Genomic DNA, 20163 nt, shown 5'->3' on the forward strand with positions numbered 1-20163 from the left:
ATTTGATGGAGGAACAGCTCATGACGTGTTAGGTACAGGGCCATCTTTGAGCGGGGGACCCTAGGAATCAGAGAGCTGCTGTGAGACCCAGCGAGCAGGAGCTGAGTGGGGTCTCAGCTCACAGAGTAACAAGCTGCAAGTCCTTTGGCGAGCAGGCTAAGAAATAAACACAAACTGAATCACAGAGAGACATGGCTGAGAGAGGTCATTTCCTGGTGCTTGGTTTTGATCTCCACCTGATACAATAGAGTTTTTGGTCTATTTAAGAAGAACCAAATTTTGGGGGATCGTGTTGGCAGGATTATCAGTGTAGCAGTGCTGAGGTATTTTGTATGGGGTTGAAAGAGGTGTGATAAATGATACCTCTGTTGGGAGTGCTTGGCACTTCTTAAGGTAATTCCCACTCTGTTTACTGTTGGTATCATCATCTTCAAAAAGGTATGTACATATATAATAATAAAAAAGTCCATTGGCAGATACAAGCCCTAGATTGACACACAACTAATCATAGTGGGTAAAATTGTTTGTAGGTCTTTGAAAGAAGGAGCAACGAGCAAGGTATATTTGCCTCTATTCTACAAAGCAGGGAATGGCAGGGCAAAGGCATGACTATTTAGCACATATGAAAAAAAGTATTTCTTGCAAACCTAAAACCAAATTTAAGATGTCATATGGTTGCCACTTGAAAAATTCATGTCATGATAGTTAGTTGCCAAGCATTTTTTCAAAGTGAAAAGTCCCTAAACTCTTCCTGTTTCTTTTATTTTACTCTCTACCATCTCACATGTGAATGTATTTTAGACTGTTCTTTGTGACAAATGGATTTTTTTATTACTTTGTATTAAATAGAACAGAAAGTATTATTAGCACTCAGATGAGTAATATTTATGAAGTACTACTAGAGGGATATTAAGATGTGTATTATGCACTTGTTCTTTAGGTTCGAGATCAAGAATTCCCTTATAGAAGAAACCTGGCCAGGGTCATCATAAATGTGGAAGACTCCAATGACCATAGTCCATACTTTACCAGCCCACTGTATGAAGCCTTGGTGTTTGAATCAGCAGCAGTTGGATCAGCAGTCTTGCAGGTCACGGCTTTGGACAAAGACAAAGGGGAAAATGCAGAGCTTATCTACTCTATTGAAGCAGGTTAGGACAGAGGCTGAAAATGTAGCATCATGATTCCTGCCATACACAGAGCAGTGCTGTGATGGTGGTCCGTCTTGACACACAAGTCAACTTCATTGGTCTACCTTCTCCTGTAGGGCTGGGCAAAGGAGACACCTTCCTGTTGGTTGTTTTTTATTTTGAAACTGCTATACCCAAAACCTATCAGAACAGAATCTCATTCACGTTCACTAGATGGCTACAGAGCCTTTTACCTCTAAGTCATTGGTTCAAAACCATCACAGAAGTTATCGAAAGCTACAGCCAGTGTTTGTTTTCAGGTTGCTGGCTTCAGCCTAGTACACAGTGGATCCTCCATAAACAAATGCCACAACAGCTGGTATGTCCTGGCATCTTTGCCAGTATTTGGATCAGAGGAGCATGGAGGCTAACACCAGGGCTATGCTAAAAGCTTTTGTCAGCAGAGCCGTAGCATTTTAATGGCACAAGGTCTCTTGACACTAAGGGAGGGCATGGTGATACCAGATTAAAATTGCTTTTGCTGTTAAGCTGTGGATATTTACATTCACCACATAATCTGTACCAGCAAAAGCATTCCTCTGCTGGTGCAACAGCATGGTCATGAGAAATTTGCATTATCTCTGCCACACATACAAGGGAATACAACTTCCTCTGGCTCATATGGATCTGAAGTTAAGAATTATCTCTGAGATAAACCATTAACATATATATAAGGGAGGTGCCTGGAAAAAGAGAGGAGGAAGTAGAAATTTGTAACCTTTGGATTTTTTAATGTTTCATTTCTACTTTTTTTTTAGTAATAGGAATCTTTCCATTGTAATAATAGCAAAACTTGAAACCTGTATTGCCCTAAAAAGAAGTCTCATACACTGCAGATTGTCCCCATGTTAATCAGATCACAAGCCTTTCCCAGCATTAGGCTCTAATCCTAGAGGATCATTATTTATCCCTATATTATTATAAAGACTTGTCATTAGCTAGAATGGCTTACATCAATTAGGAACAGGCTAAGTGACAAAAAATAACTAATAAAACAAGAATATCTACACCATCTCATATTGATTTAACTTCATACAGTTCAAGCTCACACCTTAAATTAAGCTGATATAACCTGAATCTTAGAGAAGACCCAAGGAACTTTCTTCTGTCATTACCCTGTATGGTCTGTGGAAGTAGAGTCCCTTAAGCAAACCAGATGAAGTCTTTTGCAGCTAAAAGTGTTGAACTTAGACCCTTGTGAGCCTACAAAGATCTTAGCACTACAAAACAAATACTTCCTTTATGCACTGCATTTGGCCTTACCAGTTATTTCTCAGTGTTCTCCAGTGACCTTTAACTTAGATCAGGGGAAATTTTACACGTGCCCAGGCAGGACAACATCGTACCTTATAGAATGAACTCTGAGCAGACCAGATCAGGTTCCTGGGGCAATGTTTTTCAAGACTGTTCCCAGCTTTTTCTTGACACCTTATTACTCTTATGGGCTCCAACCCAATCACCCATAGGTGCCACCACAATGTAAAGAGCAACCTGACATACTAGGAGTATGACTCCCATACACTGGTAACAGAATCATACATGATGCAGACAGAAAAATATGATGATTAGAAAGGATGGTTTGGCTATTAGATGGTCCTTTTTAGTCTGCGTGTTTTTCTCTTTTCTAGAGGCTCTCTTCCATTACAGCCTGTTTCTTTTTCATCATGAGCTCTCCCCGCAGTGTCAGACTTCAAACTTTTACTGTAGCCACACACTCCCCCAGTTTCATTATCCACAAATATTCCAATCCTGGATGCATCAAAATTGAGACTTATGCTGCTGTAGTTTCTATGATCCATAAAATCTGCAGTTGAGCATACTGACCATTCAGATTGTACACAGCCCTTTCATTCAGGGGAATTACTTAGATCACTTTACACGTGAAGAGAGCAATTGGTAAAGAAAGTAGCTTTTGTGTAATTTCATAAGAAATTCCTAAAGGATAAGAATCACATCTGGCCTTACATGAGGCAGTCAGTGGCTAAAAATTATTTGTGTTAGCAAGCAGTGACAAAAAAACTGCAGCAGCGTTTGTAATGTCTGCAAATGTGACAGATACTGTGATCTTTATGAGAATTTGTAGCTCTGGCAGAATCTCAGTTCCTCAGTGAATAGCACAATTTTTGTTTTAGCTAGTAGAGTAAACTTTACTGATCTGAAAGGATGGATATAAATAGAAAGCCACTACCAGTATTGAACTACATACAGTAGTATGTAGCTTAAATTAGCCTCCAAGCCCCAGAATTTACAACAGATAGTGAAGCACATCTTAAAAATAGTTCACATTAACTCACTTCATTTAGGATTCCATGTATTTGGTATTCCAGCTACAATTTTCACATTTACTGCTCTGTGCACAGCACCCGTAACAATCACCATTAAAAGAAATTCTCTTGTTCATCACCAGTTACCTGAGACATATTTCTGTCCAGGTCATAGATGGATGCTTGACTGTAGATTGGAAGCAGTTCTAGATTTTAAACTGTAAATTACAATAGCACAAATGTGTTATAATGATTGGAATCGCTGTAACTCGGTACATGCTGTTTGTATTTAGAATCAAATTCAGAAGAAGAGTGTGTATGCTTATACATGCCATATACACATGCAGCATCTTATTCTTTAAGCAGGCACTCAAAGAACCAGCAAAATACGGATTGCCTAATAAAGGTGATCTCTGATTATAGGGTAAGGTTACATATCAGAAGTTTTGAATCTGTCTTGCTAAAGAAGAGGTTGGCAAAAAGATTAAAAAGAAAAAAAGACCCCAAAGAAGGCCCTTGATCCAAACTCACTGTTTTCACCTTTTTGCAGTCAGTGATATCCCTGCTTTCATGTTATAACAGACATTTCATGACATTTTCAGCTAAATCTCATTCATCTAGATTCATCCTCCTCAGAGATCATATGATAAACCTTTGTGCCACAAGATACTTGAATCTCTTTTCTATGCTATTTGTTCTGTTTTATTTTTCTAAATGCCACTCTAACCTTCTTAAATTCACTTATTTGAGTCTCGAACTACTGTAATCTTCTCTACGGTTGCTTAATATCCCCTTCAATTAAGAGCTGGGTTGTTATCCATTTGTCATGTAATTGGCTTGTTAGCCTCTGATCTAGTTTCTTTGCCTTAGGTGTACATGTATTTGACTAATTCCCATAATTTAGGGATGCTTTTTCCTACTTCAGTAGGAATAATGTACATGCAGCACTTGCTCAGATGCTGATACTCAGAATCAAGATATAGATAGCAGCACCTGCATTTCTGAAATATATACCATCTGAAATCTATACCATCTATTCAGATATACCTGATTTTTCAGAATGGAAGACTGGGAGGGCCTTTAGAATTCTTTTATGTTGGTGGGTTGTTTTTTCAATAACTGCCTTTAAAAAATTGCAGCTAGTTGCTGCTGGTTTAAATTATTATTAAGTGTGTTGTATTTCATTTCTAATTTGCTTTCAATATTTGTGTTTTAGGAAATACAGGAAACACATTCAAGATTGAACCAGTTTTAGGAATCATTACATTATTGAAGGAGCCAGACTTAACCACAATGGGACAGTTTGTTTTGTCAGTCAAAGTGACCGATCAAGGTTCTCCACCACTGTCTGCAACAGCAATTGTGCGCATATCTGTGACGATGGCAGATAACTCCCACCCCAAGTTCACTCTCAAAGAATACCAAGCGGAGGTTAATGAAAATGTAGATATTGGTACTTCTGTCATCTCTCTCTCTGCAATCAGTCAGTCCACATTAGTTTATGAGGTTAAAGATGGGAATGTGGATGGAGTCTTCACTATAAACCCATATTCTGGAGTGATCACCAGTCAAAAGGCCCTTGATTATGAACGCGCTTCCTTCTATCAGCTCATCGTACAGGCAACAAATATGGCAGGCATGGCATCAAATGCCACTGTGAACATTCAGATTGTTGATGAAAATGATAACCCACCAGTTTTTCTCTTCTCTCAGTACTCGGGCAGCATAAGTGAAGCTGCTCCTGTAAATAGCATAGTCCGGAGTGCTAATAACAGTCCCCTCGTGATACGTGCCACTGATGCTGACAGCAACCAGAATGCTTTGCTTGTCTACCAGATTGTTGAATCTACTGCAAAAAAGTATTTCACAGTAGATTCCAGCACAGGTGCAATCAGAACAATTGCAAATTTAGATCATGAAACAATAGCCCACTTCCACTTCCACGTGCATGTTAGAGACAGTGGGAATCCCCAGCTTACAGCAGAGAGCCCAGTTGAAGTGACCATTGAGGTAACTGATGTCAATGACAACCCACCAGTCTTCAGCCAGGCAGTATTTGAGACAGTTTTGCTCCTGCCCACATATGTTGGTGTTGAAGTTCTCAAAGTCAAGGCTACAGACCCAGATTCAGAGATCCCTCCTGAACTAACTTATAGTCTAATTGAAGGCAATATGGACCATTTTTTAATTGATTCAAGCACAGGGGTACTCACCATTAAAAACAATAGCCTCTCCAAAGACCATTATATGCTAATAGTAAGAGTATCTGATGGGAAATTTTATAGCACTGCTATGGTGACAATAATGGTAAAAGAAGCCATGGATAGTGGGCTCCATTTCACACAAAATTTTTATTCCACTTCTATCTCAGAAAACACCACCAATATCACAAAGATTGCTGTGGTGAATGCTGTTGGTAACCGCCTCAATGAGCCTTTGAAATACAGTATATTAAACCCAGGCAACAAATTTAAAATCAAATCCACCTCAGGAGTCATTCAGACAACTGGCATCCCCTTCGACCGAGAGGAGCAAGAGCTGTATGAGTTGGTGGTGGAAGCAAGCCGTGAACTAGATCACCTTCGTGTCGCTCGAGTGGTGGTGAGGGTTTACATTGAGGACATAAATGACAATGCTCCAGTGTTCGTAGGGCTTCCGTACTATGCTGCTGTGCAAGTCGATGCTGAGCCTGGTACCCTGATATATCGAGTGACAGCTATTGATAAAGATAAGGGTGAAAATGGTGAGGTGTCCTATCTTCTGAAAGAAGACTATGGACATTTTGAAATCGATAGAGGATCTGGTAGTGTCACTTTAAAAGAAGCCTTCAATTCTGATTTGTCTAATATAGAGTATTTGGTTGTCATTCTTGCAAAAGATGGTGGTAACCCATCGTTGTCTGCTTCAGTAGAGCTCCCCATTACTATTGTTAACAAAGCAATGCCTGTATTTGACAAGCCCTTCTATACAGCTTCCGTGAATGAAGATGTGGAAATGCACACGCCGATTTTAAGCATAAATGCAACCAGTCCAGAAGGCCAGGGCATCATTTATATTATTGTCGATGGAGATCCCTACAACCAGTTTAATATTGACTTTGATACTGGAGTTCTGAGTGTCATCAGCCCACTGGACTACGAAATAAATTCTCTTTTCAAGCTGATGGTGCGAGCCAGCGATGCCCTCACTGGCGCTCGAGCTGAGGTCACTGTGGACTTGATCATTAATGATGTTAATGATAATCCTCCCGTTTTCGATCAGTCGACTTATAATGCTACTTTGTCTGAAGCATCTTTGATTGGGACTCCTGTACTGCAGGTTGTTGCTATTGATGCTGACTCTGACAATAACAAGATTGTGCAGTATCAGATAGTCCAGGACACCTTTAACAGCACGGATTATTTCCATATAGACAGCACCAGTGGCCTAATTCTGACAGCCCGGATGCTCGATCATGAACTCATACAGCAGTGCAGCTTGAAAGTCAGAGCAACCGATAATGGCTTCCCGCCACTAAGCAGTGAGGTTCTTGTTAGTATCTCGATAACAGATATGAATGACAACCCTCCAGTTTTTAACCAGTTAATATATGAATCGTATGTGAGCGAACTGGCACCTCGGGGTCATTTTGTGACTTGCGTCCAAGCCTCTGATGCTGACAGCTCCGATTTTGACAGACTGGAGTACAGCATCCTATCAGGAAATGATCGGACCAGTTTTATTATGGACAGCAGAAGTGGTGTTATCACCCTTTCCAACCATCGCAAACAGCGAATGGAGCCCATGTACAGCCTAAATGTCTCTGTGTCAGACGGGCTGTTCACCAGCACAGCTCAGGTGCACATACAGATCCTTGGGGCCAACCTCTACAGCCCTGTGTTTTCGCAGAGCGTTTATGTTGCAGAGGTTAGAGAAAACGCTGCTCCTGGAACTAAGGTAATCCATGTGAAGGCAACAGATGGGGATTCAGGTGTATATGGCCAGATAAGCTACTCCATAATAAATGACTTTGCCAAGGACCGATTTTTGATTGATAGCAATGGGCAGATTCTGACAACTGAGAGGTTAGACCGGGAGAACCCGCTGGAAAGTGATATTGGTATATTTCTGAGAGCCCTTGATGGAGGTGGCAGGACTACGTTTTGCACTGTGAGAGTGATAGTAGTGGATGAGAATGACAACGCTCCTCAATTTATGACGGTCGAATACAGAGCAAGTGTCAAAGCAGATGTTGGGAAAGGTTACTTGGTGACCCAAGTACAAGCAGTAGATCCAGATGATGGAGCCAATTCCAGAATTACCTATTCTCTGTATAGTGAAGCCTCCGTTTCAGTAGCTGATCTGCTTGAAATAGATCCAGACAATGGATGGATGGTCACCAAGGGTAGCTTTAACCAGCTGAAAAACACAGTTCTGTCATTCTTTGTCAAAGCAGTTGATGGTGGCATTCCTGTAAAGCATTCCCTCATTCCTGTCTACATCCATGTTTTACCCTCAGAAACTATTTTGCCTTCCTTTTCTCAACCCCAGTATTCTTTTACCATAGCAGAAGACACCCTCATAGGTAGTACCATTGACATTCTGCATGTTTTGCCTAATCAGGGCGCTTTGTATAGCACAGTTAATGGTGAACTGACTGAAAACAACAAAGATGGGGTTTTCATCATAGAGCAAGACACGGGGCTCATAAAACTGGATAAGAGACTTGACCACGAGACAAATCCTGCTTTTCACTTCAAAGTTGCAGCCACCATTCAGTTAGACAAAGTAGACATTGTGTTGACTGTGGATGTGGAGGTTAAGGTGTTGGATGTAAATGATAACAAGCCCATGTTTGAAACGGCTAGCTATGACGCTATAATAATGGAAGGGATGCCTATAGGAACAAAACTTATGCAAGTTAAAGCGGTTGATGCAGACTCGAGTGCAAACGGGCAGGTCACTTATACACTTGCAGTGGAATCGGAGCTGGAGAAGATCACGGAAGCGTTCACCATTGATAGCAACAGTGGCTGGATCAGCACACTGAAGGATCTGGACCATGAAAAGGATCCTGCTTTCACCTTTGCAGTGGTGGCCTCAGATCTGGGGGAAGCTTTATCCTTGTCATCAACCACCTTGGTCTCAGTTACTGTGACAGATATAAATGATAACGCACCTGTCTTTGAGCATGAGGTGTACAGAGGGTCAGTGAAGGAGAGTGACCCTCCAGGGGAAGTTGTGGCTGTTCTTAGCACCTGGGATGAAGACACATCTGATGTCAACCGGCAGGTTAGCTACCATATTACAGGTAAGAAACAACTTGCATGCTTTTTTCCCAAAACCAGCTTTACTGAAGAACTGTGCATGTGTCCAGTTTCAGGTGAATGTTTAGCAGGGTTTCAGCTAAATTATCCCTGTGAATCAGACAATTGCATCTTTCTTTGATTTTATTTTTTTTTAATTTGGACAAAATTTGCAGCAGCTAGCAAAGCTGAAAAGAGAGAAAGGGAGTGTGTGTGTCTGTGTCTGTCTGTCTGCCTGTCTGTCTGTCTGGGTTATTCTCTCTCCGATTTCCAAGATTAATGCTTCATGATTTGCTGCAGTGCAATGTAGTGTGACCCATCAACCCATCATAATTGATGTGTCAGTGTGGAAACCATCATGACTTAATGTTTCATCCAAGGGAAGAAGAACATTTTATTCTTAAGGAGAAAATCCTTACATTTCCAAGCATTTAAAATTATTTGAAACAGCATTTTTCTTTTTCAGATAGGAAAGTGCATGCAGGAGCCACTTTGAAATACCACTATTGGGGGGGGGGGGGGGGGGGAGGAATGAATTTTACATTGGAATGAGTGGGGAGATGCCATTTCTTATCAGCACAGATTTCTGGCCAGGGAAATAGTAATCCACTTAGAAGCACTGGTTAGCTGCCATGCATTGTTATATACAGCATAAGGCAATTTCGATTACATTACTAACATATTTTTCAAAGTGTGGTAACATTGCTCTTTCCTATTGTGCTATATTTATTATCATTCTTTTCTGCTAGATTCAGACTGGCTTTTGTGTATGTTATGAGTGATGGGGTGCTGCAGTTATTTTTCTGCCTACAGCTTGCATTGTTCAATAGATTTTGTTAGGGAACAACTTTGTCATTCCTCCCAACCTTCAGAATCCAAGAGCTAATATTAATTACCTAGTAATAACCAGATTATTGGACAAATAGGCATTTTTCTCACTGGATGGGATTGGAATTACACAAGACTGCACGTAGGAAGCAGGCTATGGGCAAAAATGACTTAACTAAGGGGATAACAGTTTGTATATTTTGATCTGGAGGGTAAGACCTACCCCTTTGTTAGCAATCAAATTGGAAATTGCTGCAGGATGGTGTGTAGGGAGAGGTGTATTATTCCAGTTAGCCATAGATTGCCTGTGTTACACATCAGAAGTAGTATCATTTTCAAAGCAACCAGAAATTCATTCTGACCATTTACTTGAAAGTCTGGATTCGGTTTAAAGGTTTGCAAAGACTATGTGTTTATAGTGTGATGCGTTGTAGGATATTAGAAGTAGAGGCAAAAATAGTCTTGTGGATAAAAGCACAAGATTTGGAGGCTTTGAGCAATGTGCATTAGCTGCCGGTACTCAAGTTCACACATATGTAAAAGTAAATAAGTAGTGCCTCATCCTAGAGATTTTGTGATATTTGAAGGAGTTTGGGGATCCCAGTACCCCCTTGTAACAAAAATGCGTTCATGTACTGTGATCATAAGCTGAAGGTACTGTTTTTCTCTTTGTTCTGAAGTCTTTCACTCATCTCTTATAATGAATTACGCTTTTAGTTACATAATAATGTTTTCTTCACATCCCTGTGCTGTTAATTTAGCAAAAACTGGACTTTTGAATAATAACTGTCACATGTGTCAGAGGGTTGGAGCACCTTCCCTATGAAGGCAGGCTGAGAGAGTTGGGGTTGTTCAGCCTGGAGAAGAGAAGGCTCCAGGGAGACCTTATAGCAGCCTGCCAGTACCTAAAGGGGGCCTAAAAGAAGGCCAGAGAGGGACTTCTTACAAGGGCATGTAGTGATAGGACCAGGGGTAATGGCTTTAAACTGAAAGAAGGTAGATTTAGATTAGATGCAAGGAAGAAGTTCTTCACTGTGAGGGTGGTGAGGCACTGGCACAGGTTGCCCAGAGAGGCTGTGGCTGCCCCATCCCTGGCAGTGTTCAAGGCCAGGTTGGATGGGGCTTTGAGCAACCTGGTCTAGTGGAAGGTGTCCCTGCCCATGGCAGGGGGTTGGAACTGGATGATCTTTAAGGTCCCTTCCAACCCAAACCATTCCTTGATTCTATGATTCTATGTGACTCAAAAATTATAGATCATTTTGTACCTTAATTTCTATCACAGGTCAAAATATGTCAGATATTTTGCTGGTATTTAGTTTCTGAAAATGTTAGATATCAAAGCCTAAAACTTTCTCTAATGGCTACTGTACAACTACTAAAGTATATGAGCTCAGAAATTCCACTGTCTTTGAATATATCCTTCGGAGTTGGGATATGCATATGGAGAAATTAGGTTCTTTTGATTAAAATGTCAAAACATATTAAAGTATAGTTTAACTAACGAAATAGTCTATTCACACATTACCTCACATTGAGCTCAGGAACTGCACTTGAATATTTCATGGAATTAGATTAGCTAGATGATTAGTCAAATGCTGTGGCTTTCTGGAGGCATTTTGAGCCATAGAAACTTCTGTGAATACAATAAACAAACTCTGAGGGAAAACGGGACACTGACAAAAAGGGAGAAGAAAACTAATTATGAGAATGACATGTGTATCCACCAAAACCAGCTTTGTGCAAATGCACCTGGAGAAGAGTCGCATACAGGAAAAAAATCATCATTTAGGAGATGAAAGAAAGAAAGAAACATTCTGGGTTAGATGTGATCACTGAAGAGTCCTTTGCATTCTTTTGAGAAATACAAATTCTTATTGCAGTCTTCTGGTCAACTGAAAAGGAGTAGATAGATACATTCTGATAGATAAATATGTATTCTGTTCTGAACTCTGTCAGTTTAGGATCGGTTTGCATGATTACTGGCAAGTAGTTGCCATTTTCAAGTCCACCTTCATCTGCATTTGACGGTGGGGGAAAAAACTTTTGCACTTACCCTTTGTTATTTGTATTTTGGTAGCAGCTGGAGATGTTCACAAAGCAAAAGCTTTATATATAAATCTTAATAGAAAATCAATAGGAAGCGCAGATGACACAAATGTACTTAGGGAGCACAGCAGTTTTCTTTTGAAGGTTCATTTGAGGTCATTGCCTATATCATTTGAGGCAGTTTGGCTACAACCAGGGCTCTGCTGATGTTTAGCTAGGATGTTTAGCCAGCCTAGACCCAGCCAGCTTTACTGAGATTTAACAGTGGTAAACTAGGAAAAGCCACCAGAAAAATGTCAGTTGCTAAGACTTTGGTACAGTAGAGTGTTTTGTGTTCCTCACTGATGTTAATTAGGCTCCATCAGGCATGTAAATCTAAGGACAGACAATAGTCTTTAAGCTTGGTTCAGCTGAATACAAGGAAGACGGACAGTGTGTTTTGGAAGAAAGAACTGGTATTGTACACAGTAGGTTTTTTGCTGGGTTGATTGCCCAATATGAGCAAAGTGATGTTTTTTATTTGTTTTTATTTTATATTTGAGATCCTGGAGTTCTGGAGAAATGGATGTTTCAGTGTTTGGGGAGGACTTGTGCTGTAGGCTGAAGAACAGTGTCTGCAATTTTACGATAGTAAAGCTAAGAGGATTGGGTTTATCATTTCAGCAGCTCAGTAAACACGGAACATCTTAAACTGGGAGTGGAGAATAAACCTATTGATTTTATGTGATGCAAATGACTAGAGTTCTAATTGGGAATTGAAAGTATCTAAATAAATGCATAAATGTAAGAGAGAAACTAAATAAGTCAGTAAATACTCAGTTCCCCCTCCCAGATTGGGACATTACAGTGAAAACTGATACTGTTGGCTTCTAGTTTTCTGTTCCCTTATAATTCCCTCTGTGTGTGCTTTAGTAATGATGTGTGTCAGGATTTGTTTATTTTGGATCACTGTGTCTCTGCATTTCATTTGTATCTGGCTGTTTTCTTTCTTTACTTAAACTTGAGCTTGATTTGCCTTTGTACTATTTGCTGACTAGAGAGGGAGGGAGAGCATTATTTAAACTTCAAGTAACAAAAGATAAAAGATAGTGCTGATTCTTTTAGCCTCAAACCCTTTCTAAAAAGTTACTGGAGTGTTTTTTGTAGCTAGCACTTCAGTGTTGTGACATTCAAAGTAGAACATAAGAAAACTGCCAAAAGATTTTAAAGAATCCATTAATACATGTAGTCAGGAGGCTTCCGTTTAGAAAAGCTACATTATTCAGAGTGAAAAACTAATTAATTAGAATGCCCCTAGGAAGCTGAATCTGCTTACATATATTAGTGAAAAAGTTAATTAATCACTGCAGAATGAGATCTGCGTCAAGACATATGTATAAGTACTAGAAAATGGTTCCCTGGGCCACAGTGTGGATTTTTTTGCCTTTCCTTTTTTAAGACTATTTCCTTGACGGTATTTTACTGTTTACATCTCATTATTTCTGTTACACTTTATAATACAACTTCCACCTTTGTCTTCCATCAACAAAGTATATAGCCAGTCCTGAGAAACAAAAAACAAAATGAAAGGTAGTGCTAATGAAAAAGGCATGCAGATAAACTGTTACACATGTTTGCTGCTAATTGCACAGGTTTCTTGGTCATTCAAATTGATCCTTTTCTAGTGGAGTAAAGTGGGGTGAAAGGGATCCCAAGGACCTTTTTTTTATGCATACTCCCCAAATTCCTCTGTATGATTTAAAAGCCATTCCATCAACAACAAAGCAACAGTGATTTTAAAATCGCTCCAAGCTAGCATTACTGCCAGCCATAAAAGCCACCAGCTGATTTTAATTAGATTTTACCCTTCCTCTTTTCTTAGCAATGGGATACCCGTACCTTGAGTGTATTGCTTCATAGTTGGTCGGGACAGTTAATCATTTCCTTTTACAAAAGGACTAATATGCAGGAAAGCACTGATTGATATCACAAAGCTAAATAAGAATATTTAAGACCATTTTTATTAATGGTTTACAACATTAAACTCACTATGACAAGATTACAGCCTTTTATAAAGGGGAGTTAAGCTATTTTATGCTGGTGTTGAACCGAATAGAGAGAATTTAATGTCAATCAGCAGGGGTCTACCTTCTTTGAAGTCACATTAGGACTCAAGTCAATGGACAGTCTCATTGCCTTGAATTGTATTCAGATATGGCCTGTAGTGCACATCGACATACTGTGTAACCCGCTTTAGCAGAAATGTGTGTTTATATCACAAAACAGATTAAACAAGGTTTACCCGAGTCCTTTGATGATTATTCCAGACTGTCATAGAAATGAGTGGGAAAATTAGGATCTGCTTGGTTTTGTGATCGAAAAAGGTGATTTTCTATCAACAGAAAATATCTGTGTTTGATATACCAGTTTTGTGCTCTGTTTAATTAGAGGGCCTTTTATAATTATAATGCCTATCTGACTAATTTTCTGGAAAACTTACTCATTACAATGTGCTTTTTTGACACAGTTATGGCTAGGACAAATGGCGATGCTTAACAAGAAAGATTTGCTCAGCCTGTCTCAACTGACTTAGTTTTCATATTAAATAGAAACCAGTCTATCTTGTCATTGGTAGCTAATGAAGAAGACATAGATTACAGCCTGTGACCTCTTTTCTGCTTTTTGATGTAGAAAGAAGGTATGAAATATGCATTAGACTTTTTTGCTTGGTTTTAAGCTCAGTTTCAAGTTCAGATCTTCTCTGCCTTATTTTTTTGCCAAGAAGGTCCCTGGGAACTGACAGAATTGTGACACCAGAAGCAACAACAGTGACATCTAGTCGCTTGACAGCAGAGGCAACTCAAATAATTCAGCCTTGGATTTTTTTTTAAATAGTTATTTACTCAAACATTCAACACAAGTACTAGAGAGGAAGGTTTAAGAACCTGGTCTTTCCACTGAGCTTGGACAGGTCCCCTGACACATGTCAGGACCCTGTATAAATTGTAAGCAAAAGTACACTAGGACACTTGACATTCTTGATCCTGTTACAAGAAAGAATAAGCATTCCCTTAATATTTTTATACCACTTTTATACATGAGAAACATGGAAAGTAGTTCTCAGATTTCATTTCTGCATGGGAAAGCACAGCAGAAAACTTAACATGGTGGGGAAAGCACTAGTAGTGGGTTAGCTGGAATTATAGTTCACCCAGTGGAGAAGCGTGATGCTTTTTTCTATATCCTCACTCAGTTTCTATAGCACATAAGTTTGCTATGACTGTAGTGTTCTATCCTAAATTATTAAATGTGCAGCTATGTTTTTACAGACCAAGGTTGTGTTAGACACTGTGCCCAGAAGACTGGGTAGTTGGCTTTACTTATTTTGGCTGGGGTAGAATTAATTTTCTTCATCGCAGCTGGTATGGTGCTATGTTTTGGTTTTGTGACCAGAACAGTGTTGATACCACAGGGATGTTTTAGCTATTGCGGAGCAGTGCTTACACAGAGCCAAGGCTTTTTCTGCCTCTCAGCCCACCCCACCAGTGAGGAAGCTGGGGGGGCACAAGGAGTTGGGAGGGGACACAGCTGGGACAGCTGACCCCAACTGACCCAAGGGATATTCCACACCATAGGATGTCGTGCTCAGCATATAAAGCTGGAGGAAGAAGGAGGAAGGGGGGACATTTGGAGTGATGGCGTTTGTCTTCCCAAGTAACTGTTACATGTGATGGAGCCCTGCTTTCCTGGAGATGGCTGAACACCTGCCATTGATTCCTTATTTTGCTCTGCTTACACAAGCAGCTTTTGCTTTACCTATTAAACTGACTTTATCTCAACCCATGAGTTTCTGCACTTTTACCTTTCTGATTGTCTCCCCCTTCCCGCTGTGGGGGGAATGAGCTAGCAGCTGTGTGGGGCTTAGCTGCCTACCAGGGTTAATCCACAACAATGGCTTAAAAGATTTTAGTATCTGGTCTGACAGGGGGTTGAGATTGGGCTCAGAGAAAGGCGATTGAAAGTGGTTTCTTCGTGGAGCAGGCAGGGGACTGTACCATTTCAGATGAAAGAGTAAATAACTGTTGGAAACATTAACAGCTGTGCCCACCTTGATCATTGTACCCTTCTGCATGTGACGTGTCCTTCCTTCCTCCTGAGGATGATGTGGACCAAAACTTTCCCTCTCCCAACCTGCTTTTGTCACCAGGCAATGTAATGATGTGGAAGAGCAATATTGCCAGGTTCAAGTGTCAGTGTTACGGCATGATAAAAAGCTGTTCTGTTTCGTCTCCTGCACTCCTTTCACCAGCTTTCAGTCTCGGATACATTTGATCTAATTGTACTGCTTATCTTCCAACTGCTCCTCAAATGACCTCTTGTTAGGACTATTTAATACTAATGTGTCTTCCTGTGTCATGTAAACTTTTTTAAAAACTAGAATTTTAATGAGCAGAAGAACGGCGCAGCTGTATGATAAAGCTTTCATTAGAGGATTCCTTAATAGAACCCACTTCCAGTCCTTGATTGCATAATCAACAGCTAATGAAATTGTCTTGGTAACAAGAGCTACGGTGTATTACATCCTCTCCGGAGACTAAGTGGAAAGACAATTGTACCAGCCTGAGAGGACTATTGATTGTTCACAGTTTGAATTTGATTGCCCTTACGGGGAACTAAACAAGAGATCATCTTCAGCTCTGCTAAATGGATTTTGTTTCCACTGAAAGTTATTGGTTCATTTTCATACAAGGCGTTCGGGGGGCAATAAACACAGGGAGCATAATCTCATTACAGATTTCCTGAGTCTGCGAGTTTGAAAGCACCCACCACTGTAAAACAAATGACGACTGCTTAATTCAGGTCCTCTGTGATGTGTCTGTGTGTTTAAACTAGGTGGGAGCTCTGAAGGGACACCCCAGCCTGTTGTGTGTTGCTTGTCTCGTTGCAGGAGGGAATCCCAAAGGGAAGTTTGCTCTGGGACTGGTTCAGAATGAGTGGAAGGTTTATGTTAAAAGGCCTCTAGATCGGGAAGAGCAAGACATTTATTATCTGAACGTCACCGCCACGGATGGCCTCTTTGTGACCCAAGCTGCCGTGGAAGTGACCGTCACTGACGTTAATGATAATAATCCAGTTTGTGAACAGGTGAGTTAGCAACACCCACGGCAATTGACTGTTGTGTTGAAAGTGATGGTTTCCCTATGGGTGTCCCTGCTATTTACAGGTATTCACAGGCGATGCCCTTTTTCATCTTTAAGGTCTTAGTTGAAGAATCTGGAGTAATCTGGGAGACAAGCAGGATAAAGAAGTCCTGTGAAGCCAAGATTGAAGGATAATGGTCTAGTAAATGTAGCAAAGGAGTCTTGTCCACAGTTGCCTTAGTTGGCTTTAGAAAAAAATGAAGCATTGTGAGGTGGCACTGGGCAGCCACTCCCCCCTTGCAGAAAAAATGTGCTTTCCCTTCACAACCAATGTGGAAATGTCTTCAATCTAGTTTAACTCCAGACTTCCTGAACCTGGCAGATGCCAGAGACCCAGTGGAAAAGGCAGAAGAACGTAGCTTGCTTTCATGTTGTTGGGCATGCACGCAGTGTAGCCTGACCACAGCTTTCACTGTGCTAGCTGTCTCTTATTCTGTGGAAAGGTAATGTGGGGAACTGATATCACTGCAATAGAAAGGTCTGTGTGAAAGAAAAGACATGATGAAACGCAGAGTTCCTTAGCGGTACTGCTCACAGAATCTTATATGTGTATATCTGTAGGTATATACTCATATAATTCCCACCATTACATTATCACTGATGGACCACTGTCATTGCAAGCACCACTCTGGGGAATCACAGTCTGTATTTCCCTCAAACACTGCTGGATGAGGCGATAAAAACAGTTGTCTTCGTTAGTACACTCATCAAAGTTTCCATTTCATCGGTGTTGACGAAACAAACTGAAGATAGAAAATGAGACCGCATTTAGCACCTAAGACAAGCCCTGTTAACAGTCATAATTTGGCATTGTTTTTATGACACCTCAAAGCTTAACAGTGATTTGAATTTCTAGGAATGTGTTACGTAAAGGAAAATTGTTTCCTGTATAGAAAGATGCACTACAGAGAGTTTAAAAAAAGAGTTGTGCAGAGACTATAAAATACTGTTACAGCATAGCTTACATTTCTGTTTTTTTCTCTAGGTTGCGTACACAGCACTGTTTCCTGAAGACATTCCATCAAACAAAGTCATTCTTAAAATCAGTGCTAAAGATGCTGACATTGGGTCAAATGGCGAAATTCGCTATTCTCTCTATGGTGCTGGGAACAATAAATTTTTCTTAGATCCAGAAAATGGTAAGATGACAACTGAATGTTTCTGAACAGCCTTCTTAATCCCTCGACATCAGTGGGTGCTAGTTTTCTTAACTTGAGTTAACTTCGTTATCATCCACTGAACAGTCCACCCATCAAATCCATATCTGTCCAATTTAGAGAGAAGGATGTTGTGGGGACCGTGTCAAAGGCCTTGCAGAAGTCCAGATAGATGACATCCGTAGCTCTTCCCTTGTCCTCTGATGCAGTCACTCCATCATAGAAGGCCACTAGGTTGGTCAGGCAAGACTTGCCCTTGGGGAAGCCATGCTGGCTGTCTCGAATCACCTCCCTGTCCTCCATGTGCTTGTCCTGGAGTCTTTTTGGTACAGAAGAGGGGAACATGCCAACATGGTCCTCCTTCACCTTTGGACCTCACTTCTTCCGCCTTGGTCTAGATATATTGGTATGTAGATCCTGTAAAAAAGACATTCCTTTTATACACAGATTTTGGGGGAGAAAGGATACCAGCAATGAATTTGTGGGCACAGTGGAATGCTACAGAGGTCTTGTACATTTGGCAGTTGGTCTGGAAAAAGATACTGATCTTGCTAAGATCTGGATTTTATGGTTGTTATGAAGTAAAGCTAACTAAAATCATTTTCCCATGAATAAAAATCTCACCCTTCTGTTATTCTTAGGAATTTGGTTTCCATAATGATAGACTTAAGTCCTTCCCTGTGCAATGCCTCCTCTGCACGACTAGCAGGAGGCAGAGCCCGCTATTGCCATAGCGTTACTGATGGAAGAGGAGGTGTTTAGAGATTTACACAGTGTGTGGAAGGGAAAGGATTGCCCTCTTCAAGAACAAGTTTTGTATTTAACTGCAAATTACACCCTTTACAAAATTAACCCCAAACTTACCTTCTCACTAGTAGTGGCTGTTTCCTGATGTGGCAATGTTTGGTGGTTGTTTATCTGTGCAGTAGGAAATGGATCATGGGCAAAGCTCTCACAGTCTGAATAAGCTGGCTTTTTGTTGCTGTTAATGTTTATTGTGATACCCATCTCTGTATGAGAATAAGAAGTTTGTTTCAGACTAGATGCCAGAGGTATCTACGAGAATTCAGAGCTGGTTGGAGATTGCTTTGTGAGGAGAACGCGGGTGTTGATGTTATTTTTGAACAGTAGCATTACAAAACTTTAACGTTCACTACGGCTACTGTCATCAGATTCAGGATGTGTTTCTGTGTCTAGGAGTCTATAAAACTTGAGAGTAACAGAAGGACAGGCTTGGAAGAACACGGTGGTGTTCATATGGGTGAAGTTGTAGGCTGTTGATGGCCACCATGAGTGGCTTGTCCTCCCTGCACTCATATTGGCAGCTCACATTGTTGGGTGAAGAAGAGTGAGAAGTGACACTGCTGTGAGTTTTTAATCCGTTCATTGGAATAAGGAAGGTTGATTTTTTTTTTCTCTTTCCTATTCCTGTGAAATACTTGTTTTTGAGATACTTACACTGTCTAAAATTAGTGATGTTGCTACAGTAATAATGATGGCTGCTGCTTTTAATCAATTTTAGGTGAGCTGAAATCCTTGGCCCCTCTCGACCGAGAGAAAATCCCTGCATACAACTTGGTTGCCCGAGCCACAGATGGTGGTGGCAGGTTTTGCCAATCAGAAATCCATCTTATTTTAGAAGATGTTAATGATAATCCACCAGTGTTTTCATCTGATCACTACACCGCGTGTGTCTATGAGAATACAGCCACTAAAGCTTTGTTAACAAGAGTCCAAGCCACTGATCCTGATGTCGGTAAGTGAGTAATGCTGCGAACAATAATTATTGTTCAGGAAAACTCTGTGGGTTGGTGGAATTGCAATACAGATTAATTTGTCTATTGCTGCCTTTCTTCATTCTTTCCTCTTTTTGCTTCTGCATCCCCCCCATTTTTCTCTCTTTTGTTTCTTTATAGAGAAATGCTCGTGGCTGAGCTTGACATAATGGTGTTAGAAACAGAAAAGCATTGCAGCAGCCACAGAAGCATGTAGTCTTTTATTGCCTTGATCAGCAATAGCTATGTTTAGGGATAAATGATAATTTGGGGGGTAAATTTCAACTTCCTTCCTCCAATGTTCTCACCTCTTTTTGAGCCATGATTTTGAATACCCATGCCTCTATTTATGCAAATAATATACTTACATGTCATAGGGACCTATACCTGATTAATCACAGCTTTTCTAGAGTTTTATACTGCTATAACTCCCATTTG

The 20163-nt window shown here is 40.5% G+C and overlaps 1 protein-coding gene across 7 annotated transcripts in view; it reads left to right on the plus strand.

Annotated features, from left to right (window-relative positions):
* Positions 1–20163, plus strand: part of FAT3 (FAT atypical cadherin 3) — a 422176-nt gene that overhangs the window by 331946 nt on the left and 70067 nt on the right. For all 7 annotated transcript variants that reach the window (XM_052812647.1, XM_052812651.1, XM_052812648.1 and 4 more), the window contains 5 exons: positions 941–1151; positions 4671–8744; positions 16541–16737; positions 17779–17932; positions 19473–19706. In XM_052812647.1, coding sequence (XP_052668607.1) covers positions 941–1151; positions 4671–8744; positions 16541–16737; positions 17779–17932; positions 19473–19706 — 4870 coding nt within the window. The remainder of the gene's footprint in view (positions 1–940; positions 1152–4670; positions 8745–16540; positions 16738–17778; positions 17933–19472; positions 19707–20163) is intronic.

Source organism: Harpia harpyja, chromosome 17 (genome assembly GCF_026419915.1).
Source record: "Harpia harpyja isolate bHarHar1 chromosome 17, bHarHar1 primary haplotype, whole genome shotgun sequence".
NCBI lineage: Eukaryota > Metazoa > Chordata > Aves > Accipitriformes > Accipitridae > Harpia > Harpia harpyja.